The 9,291-nt window shown below is 33.0% G+C and overlaps 1 protein-coding gene across 5 annotated transcripts in view; it reads right to left on the bottom strand.

Moving 5' to 3' along the window:
• Positions 1–4,488: 4,488 nt before the first annotated feature.
• The window catches only part of LOC139519785 (chitin synthase chs-2-like), an 82,570-nt gene continuing 77,767 nt past the window's right edge, over positions 4,489–9,291 (bottom strand). For all 5 annotated transcript variants that reach the window (XM_071312048.1, XM_071312047.1, XM_071312046.1 and 2 more), the window contains exons 30-31: positions 8,057–8,257; positions 4,489–7,032 (exon numbers count right to left, since the gene is read on the bottom strand). In XM_071312048.1, coding sequence (XP_071168149.1) covers positions 5,276–7,032; positions 8,057–8,257 — 1,958 coding nt within the window. In that variant the 3' untranslated portion in view covers positions 4,489–5,275. The remainder of the gene's footprint in view (positions 7,033–8,056; positions 8,258–9,291) is intronic.

Raw genomic sequence — 9,291 nt, 5'->3', positions numbered from 1 at the left:
ATTTTACAGTTTGTTCTTACATACACTGTATATCTCAGGTTTGGTAGGGTTGGTCGGTTGTAAGCAAGTTTAACACCAATGCATACATTTATCTGCTTATATGTTCTGCTCCAAAATCAAGAGTCTATGAATCAGGTGCGTATCACATTTATTGTTCGTTTATTGTATTGTACATAAGTAAGACAGTTAGTTTTGTCTTTTGAATTGTCATTTTGCTTACTTCTACGACATATTATCGCTGGTGGAGAGTTGTCTCATTGTCATTCATACCAAATCTTTTAATTTTACATCCGAAGGCTATTTCGGATAAATGACACAGTAAAAAACAAAACATAATCAAACTATAAGTAAAACATCGCGAATTTTCGCTTTAAAATTCAGATTGGATGTTCTCGGTAAAAAATGTTTGCGAGCCTTGTTTGCGAAATATGAACATTAGGGTTTTTTATCAGATTGATTATAAAAAAAACGTGAAATGACCATAATTATTCAAATGCCCATTACAGCATCAACAGAACCGAACTTCTGCATATGGCCTCGATTGTTAGTGTGTGTTTGTGCAACCAGAGAGGGGAATGGTTTAAGAATCAAACGGTGAATGTTTGCTGATTAACGCAAAGATTAGTTTTCTCATGTACATTTTCATGAAAGAATTACCAGTAAATTATAGTTTTGTGTACGCATAACTTTGTGCGAGCATACGAAATTTACAATGTCGGAAACCGTTTCCTACGCAGGGGGGACCCTACCCTGAATCGTGTGGGGGCCTATGCCAAAATTTATGCCTACAGTTCATTGGATACCTAACTACGACCAGTACAGGCCGAATGTTTTGTAAGTGGGTAATACAATTGAGAATTGAAATAGGAAATGTGTTAAACAGACAACAATCCGACCAAAGAGCAAAAAACAGCCAAAGGCAACCAATGGGTCTTAAACACAGCGAGAAAATCCCGCACCCGAAGGCGGGCCTTACCTTGCCCTAAACCAAATTATGTACTAGTTCAGTGAAAATGGACGTCACACTAACTCAAAAACGTATAAATGAATACTAGAAGTAAAAACCAAAAAAAAATACAAGACTAACTACCGCAAGAGGCTTCTGATTAGGTACAGACGCAAAACACCGACGATATTAACCATGTTCTGTGAGGTCTCAACCCTCCTCTTTACTTCAAGCCAATGTTCATTTGTACAAGAATTGAAGCCAAAAAAATGTACATTCACCTATTTGCGGACAAATTGTTAATGCAACGTACAGTAAGTATATTTGCATATATATTTAGGTCAACTATAATACTATATAAAAATGGAAATGGTTCTGATAACGGAGTGGTCATTGTTCTTTGTCGATTTTGTAAATAAGCATAATTATAACTTATGCTTACATCAGGTCAACCATAGGTCCATCGAAAGTTGATGGGGTTTTAATATTCAGATTGTGAACCGATAAGAAGGGATACTTGGTTATATGAAATGCTTTTATTAAGTCGCACACGGTACAAAGTTGACAGGGAAAAAGTAAACAAGACAATTTCAGATTTCTATTACAATGTATATGTATCAGAATTAATAATGGTCCGTGTATCATGTTTCTATTCCAGAAGACCTCCCCCCTCGAAAAAAAGAAGAAACAAAGAAAATTTGGTGCTGTTTATCAAATCTGATAAAGAGGCTTTGAGTTGATATAAAAAAAAATATCATGTGTAGGAGGTAGCCAATGAACCAAGTAAAGATCAAATGTCAATGATGTGAACAATTATAGGTCAACCTGTGGCCTTCAACAATGATTTAATCCCATACTAAAATTGAAAATGGAAATAGGGGGAATGTGTCCAATATTCTATTAGTCAATATCTAATTTTTTTTAATGAAACCACATGAATTTTATCTGGGATATATTGATTTTTGTTTTGCTGATTTCAGGCTTTTTCCTAAATGATAGAATTGCATGACCAACTAAAGTAACAATCTTTGATATGGTATTATTTGGTGCAAACTTTGGTTGCAACCAAAGCAGTGGTTTCTGAGATATTCATTTAAAAAGTACGCAGGTTTTTTTTATCGATAGGTTACTGTCTTATTGAAATTATGCCCTGGATTCTCCTTGAAGATGTATCTCTAGACATTACAATAATATATGTAAATTGAACACCTGTAATATATGTTGCAAAGGGACTGACCAGGTGAGTTCATGGATGAAATAAGTGAACATTACTGCAAAGCTTAATTTATTGAAGTCGCTGTTCCTATATTTTCAAAAATGATCAAATAATTATGAAAACAAACAAACGACGGGCACACAGCTACTTCAGTATAAGTAATCTTGATATACAGATCTATAGATGTATATCAAATATTATTTGTAAAGCTGTATATAAACTGCACATCATTCTGTAAAAATGTACATTAACTGCACATTTTTAAATATGTGTATAAGCTAAAAATATAGATTCTACGACTGCATCTTGTGTGATACGATGTCTATCCACAGTTTATATAGAGTTTTAGAGATGTACAGGTTATATACAACTTTACGGATATACAGTTTACATACAGCTTTGCAGGGACCCCTTTACAGATGTAAAGTTAATATGCATCTTTAGAACTGTACATCAAATTTACTTGTACTAAGGTAGCCAGTGGCGGATCCAGAGGGGGCGAAGAGGGCGTACGCCCCCCCCCCCCCCCCTTTTGCTCGGACTTTTTTTTTTTTTTTTAAATGGTTAATCAGACTAGACTTCGTGAACTTTGCCAATTCCCGTGTACTCTAGTATTTAATGTTTTTGCGACAATTCTTTACTTATAAAAATACTTTTCGCTGGAATTTACTGATTGTCAATTCATATGATTCGCTATGGTAGAGTTGACCAGTGCGTCGAAAAAACATCGCTCAGTCATTTTGAAATTCATATCTTTACAATAACACATTGCTTAGGCTGACGATGACAATCATGAAACCTTCAAGGCGACATAGGATTGAGCAAGAACGTATTGACTTCTATTTCAATATTCCACCAAACAGAAAGTACATGTAATACTCTTTAGCATATCATGAAAAAAGTTCCACGGCAATATTATTTACCTACGAAAACATGTTCAACCCTAAACATCCCAGCCTATTTTAAAAAAAATTTAAAATAAAATAGCTGAATAATCATTATGATCTACAGTCAGTATAAGCTCTAGATATATTTTAAGTCTAAGGTACGAACCATTTGATTTGAGGAGACAGTCTGAGATATTTGAGAGAAAAAAATGAATCTGATTTTTGCCTTAAACAAAAATTTTGGCCGTAACTTGATTGAAAACAATAATCTTGTCCACTGTTTTTGCTATTAGAAACGAAAATTTCCAACAGAATTATTTAGCATTAAATGAACATGATGTAAAAAAAACGGGCACATTTTTTATTATTGTCAGGGGTTTGCATGTGTGACCGAAATGTCTGTTTCACCAAACTGATATATTAAATACTTTTTTTCAAGACCAGACTGCAACCTGCCTGCTGGGTGTGGCTTGTATGTCTTAATTTGTCAACCGTCATTCATAAATTCGTTGTCATTTCAGACCGTCATTCGTAGCTTTTGGTTGATTTGGAAACCCTCCTCACTTCTCTTAAATTTGGATAAAAATTGCTTGTTTGTCTTTTTAAACTGGTGTCGGTCGTATTGTAAGTTTTATTGAATAGCCCGGCGTATATCTTGTTTACAACAAGAAATCTGTGAGGTCTTACAACAAAACGGCGAGCATTTTCAATGTCTATTTTTTACTGACAAGTCCAACATCAAATTTATCAGTACATAGCTTTGGATCCATACTATCATTTTATGATAGCCAATTGATAGATACAGCATCGAAAATGTCCAACCCTTATACTTTACAGCAACTACAAAATATACATGCCCCGCGCCAGGAACCGTTAAAAAAGTGCATATTACACATATTTTATGTTTTTATCCCCAAAAAAGATCCCAAAATCGCTCGGCGAACTTTAAAAACTTCGCCCCCTTTCCAAAATCCTGGATCCGCTCCTGGTAGCTACAGAATGTATGCAAATAATTTATTTGAATTTATATACGGTATTTTCACCCATGTTTTACTCTTGTTGCTGATGTATACATGTATGTACGTTTGCATGCAGTGTGTGTAACTCTTGTTGCTGATGTATACATGTATGTACGTTTGCATGCAGTGTGTGTAACTCTTGTTGCTGATGTATACATGTATGTACGTTTGCATGCAGTGTGTGTAACTCTTGTAACTTTTTTGTGTGCTATATTGACAAATATTCTGTTAAAGCACCTTTTCGTTGACACATTAAAACTGAATTTGCTAGATCTGTATAGATATATTATAGATATAATGTATACGAAAATAACGAGTGCATTGACAACTTTTTTTTTTACCAAATAGAGAAATCCAAATAAACGGTATGATCATTCTGGTCAAGTACTAGATCTATTGACTATTTTATCAATCAACACATTTCAACAGTATAAAGCTATTTTATTTAACAAAACAAGAACAAAGAAGAGTCGGATGATAGGTACGCAATAGTATAATAAATTATAGTTATGTTTCCATATAAATGCTTGTGTTTAGAACGGAATGTACTGTATTTATTGCACGATATTGTAAATAATTGAACTTGAATTGAATATATCATGAAAATTGTTGATGCATGTATAACAAAAACACTAAAAAAATTACTTGCGTGTTGGGTTGTAAATCAAACAGGATTGTAAACTAAAAGTACCCCACGCTTATACCATCGTCGATTTTTACAGTACAATTATCAGATTAATAAGTTATTTACTTCATCCCTTAAGATATTTTGAAATTGTTAATAAATGTATGATTCTTTTAAAATCATATCAAATAGCAAATAAAAATGATTGTATAATCTTAAATTTTTGTTCTTTCCGTGTACTATAAGATTTAAAATCTTCATGCTCTGGTATTTTTCCTTATAAAAATAAATATGTGGGTCCTAGATTATCACAAAAAAAATTCTGACAACTTTTAATATTTCAAACTTAATACTTAAAAAAATAAAATCCTCTTATTTTCAATTTTCAATTTACTGTTAACTTTTCTTATTTTGGCGAAAAACTCCTTTCCTAAAACCCCATAGAGGTTTTAAAGAAACCACATGAATATTTTAAAATACATGTACATGTGTAAATTCTTATTTCTTTGTAATTACTTTATTAATCTTGACGTCAGGAATAATAAGCTTAAATCAAGCAACACATGTATTTTACATTCCTTATCAAACGTTAAACGCATGATTTATTCTAGCGCCGGCACGCCGACCAAATGTTCTTTGGTAAAGATTAGCTCTGTTTACACTTGTGTTATGTGTTTGTACAGTTCTGGTACTGATTCCTCTAGACGGACCTAAATGTTTTCTTATTGTCTCAAATCTTCGACGAAAGTTTCTTTCATATTCGTTACTTGTTTGCTCGTTATAACTTGGATAATCCTGATCCGGTTCCTCATCACTTGAATAATCAGGCAAATGCTCTTCCGGTGCACTTTGTCTCTCGTGGCCATTTACTCTTGAATCGTATGATATAGTCGATAAACTAATAGTTTCTTGGTAGTCAACTTCTTGATCAGCAGACTGCAAATTTTCTGTTTCCTTAAGGGCTTGTTTAGCCCATCCTTCTTCTGTTTCTTTTGAAAAAGTCCAGAGTTTTACACTTGATATTAGATGTAAAAAGGTGCCCCACCTGTGGATAAGCATTCCAATAAACTGCAATAAAATAACCAATGCAAACACCACTAAGAATGTGACCGACAAAGGTTCGTATTCGTTTAATATGTAAAAACTTTTCAACTGATCCTCGTTGTTCTGAAGTTGGAATACTGCAGTTGCAAACAGAAAATTCATCAATAAGAATCCAAAAGCGACATTGTTTCTGAGAGTTTTAAGTTCTTTTTGAATTTCCTCTTTTTTCTGTTTGTTTTCTACAATTGGTTTAAGATACTTTTCAAGGATATCACGCCAAAATTCAGTTTCATTGTCCTCAATATTAACCTTTTCTTTTATTCCCAAGTATTCCATCGACTGCCAAGCATCAGGCTCTTGTCTTACTTTTGGACGTCTTGTTGCAGCACTTGGTACAGGTATTACTCCAACAGGTGGTGGCGTACCTGATTCTATTTCATTACCATCTGATTCCTGCTCAACTCTTGCTCCAACTAACTGCTTAATAAGCCTTGTTGATTCTTTCACTAATGCATTAACGCCTAGTTTCTGCAAACATCTTATTAGTATGGGAGACTTTGCTGACTTTGTAGCATTTCCAGATTCCGTTGTCTCAATAATGTCGTCTTCTGTTTTCTTTTCACGAGTACCCCACGTGACAACATGAATATTGCACATATAATATACAGTTAGGAAGATAAAAGTAGATGGAACCATAAGATAATACAGCAAACCATGAACAAGGCACATCAACTCTTTTGGATGTGCAAAACCAGCGATTACGAAAATAGATAGTATTTCTATGAAAAATATTACATTTGGACTGTACGACTTTTCTGTTGCGAGATTCACGAACAACCCTACCGTGACGATAACCATAACTAAGGTGTACACTGTTGAGAGAAGCGCTGCTGCTCCAATTTGTTTGTCATTGCTACATTTCATGCATATGATGGCATACAAAACCACTGGTGTTACAGCGAGGATGTATGAATGGAACATATTTATTTTGAGTACAGCATTGAAAGATCCGGTAATCATTAACGTAACCGTTCCGATACCAAGTAAACTTGAAGAAAGAATTACGAATTGGTATAAGACAAACAACGTGCTGATATTATCATTCACTTTCGTTGTTACCCTCCAAGATGAAAGCAAGTCAATAATATTTGCAAGAGTTGACGGTGCCCATCGTCGCCTCTGCACGAAAAACTCCTGAAAGGTTTGTGGCGCGAATGTGAAGGCGTCAGCACTAGCAGCATAATCTATTTTCCAACCCTGCTGTAGCATCAATGTACATAACCATCTATCTTCCCCTGTAAAATTAATGTTAGCACAAATGAGAGATATGCCGCTTTAAGAATGTCGGAAATAAAACAAATCAAAAATTGACCAGAAAAATAATATCACAGCAGGGGTTCAATAGAAAGTTTGTGTGTGAGGCGCAGAAATAAATGAGTTAGAACTGATGCAAACAAAACTGATAATTACCTTTAATAAGTTTTCTTTTTTTAAATATTGATACCAGTGATGAATGAAAAAAATGTTTGGGGAATAAATTTGACATATCATTCCCAAACAATTATTGCATTTAAAATATTTGCAATACAAACATTTCTCAAAGTTTGAGATTTTGCTTACAAATAATAAAAAATGTTTTTACCCCTACTTTGACTTTAAAAATCAATTTGAAATAACCAAGTCTACCTATATATGTATATCAACTTTGGTGAAAAATGTTTTTTTTTATTTTAGGTTTAAACAAATGGATTATGCTAAGATTACAAATTACACTTTCTGAAAATATGACATCAAGAATGTTTTAACTTAATCATAATTTTGTTGATATTGGAGCGAAAGTATGTTTCATCAAATTTGTGTGTTTTTTTTTTTTTAAATATCCCAATTTAACGATCATTCCCAAAAATGTTAAGGGCATTAGTTTTTGTCATGTGAAATTAACGAAGCTATTTTTCAATTTTCGATGAAATTCTAGCAAACCAAGACATTTCTCAAAAATAAATGATCGTTTTTTTTTATACTAAAAAGTAAGTTAAACACTGTATTTGTCCGAATTTCATTTAAATCAAAAGGTACCTTCCTTTTATGATGTGCATAAACATTACGGTTGAACCCATTTTCACTTATCGTACACAAAAGCGGCCAGAAAGATAGGCTTATATAGCAAACCACCGAGAGGTACTACATTTGTAAATAAGAATGCATTTATATTTAATTGTTAACCAATTATCGTGCTGAAATTAAAATATGTATCGTTGATTTTGTTTTATATTTATTAGCAAGACATTTAAGAGAGCTTAGCTAATAAGAAATGTTTACCTTGTTCAAACTGGATGAAATGGCGTGCTTCGGTAGGAGGACTTGTATACATTCTCATCACGTTATCGTCCATTACAGCAGAAGCACGAAATAAACTAAAGGCTCCCGGACAACAAAGCACACACCCAAACACATGTTCTGTAGCTTTTTGTAGCCAATGTCCGACAGCATATTCAAATTGTTGATACCATACAACTGGACCTATATATAAGCATTGCATTAAAACAATAAAACGATATTCAATGTAATTGTTTTCAATTTTACATCAAACAGCCAATAACTAGTTATTCTTGACATTCGAAAAAATTATTCACAGTAAATTATTTTTATTTAAAAAATGAACTCACAACAATATTAATATGATTGGTGATCACCGTCCTGGATGGATACATCAACCTTATGCCGTCACAGTATATTTTTTTTACAACCAATATAACTACTCCTAATGTTTTAGATAATAAATAGAGCAATTTTAACGTTGACCTGGCCTATACTCAAAAAAAATATAATGAAACAGGAACATCTCAAACATTCAGCTTGTCATTTTTCAGAAGGTTGAAAATTTATGACCAATTTCTAAATTTGGTCTAAACTGTGAGGGGATCTTCGACCTTAGATAAAGTAAAAACTTTACATTTTTGAGGCAATTTGAAAAACATCAAAATGTCACGAGTTTTGAATATATAATTGTAAATAAAACATAACATGGTGGAGTTCACAGAAAATAAGAAATGAACATCCAACTTTTCTTTGTGTAAAAGGAAGGGCTATACATTTGCTATCTATACTTAAATAATTATATTTTATTAATATACAACGGACACTGATTTCAAAAACAAAAATCCACAAACCCACAAGGAGTTTTTTTTATTATTATTAAAAACAAAATATCTGTTTCCAATTGAAACTATTTTTATTAACCAAAATTAAGTGAATGAAAATTTAAAGGTTCTTACATCGAAGCAACTTATTCTACTCTTCCGTTACTTCCTCCTGCTAATGAGGAAAGCCTCATAATATTTTGATATTCCTTTGAAAAAGTACAAGTTAGAAAAAAACATTTACATTTCTAGTATTCTGAGCTATAAGCAGATATCTTGTGTGTTTTGAAGCAGCAATATTTTTTATTTGGTGTTCGTATAAAACATTGAGGTGACCTGTTGGTTACTTCCGCATGTAAACAGGAAACATTGATAACAATTTACTTATAAACTTCGATAGGATAATATTCAATG

The sequence above is a fragment of the Mytilus edulis genome, chromosome 4 (genome assembly GCF_963676685.1).
Source record: "Mytilus edulis chromosome 4, xbMytEdul2.2, whole genome shotgun sequence".
Taxonomy (NCBI): domain Eukaryota; kingdom Metazoa; phylum Mollusca; class Bivalvia; order Mytilida; family Mytilidae; genus Mytilus; species Mytilus edulis.
This window is presented reverse-complemented; position numbering and strand designations above follow the sequence as displayed.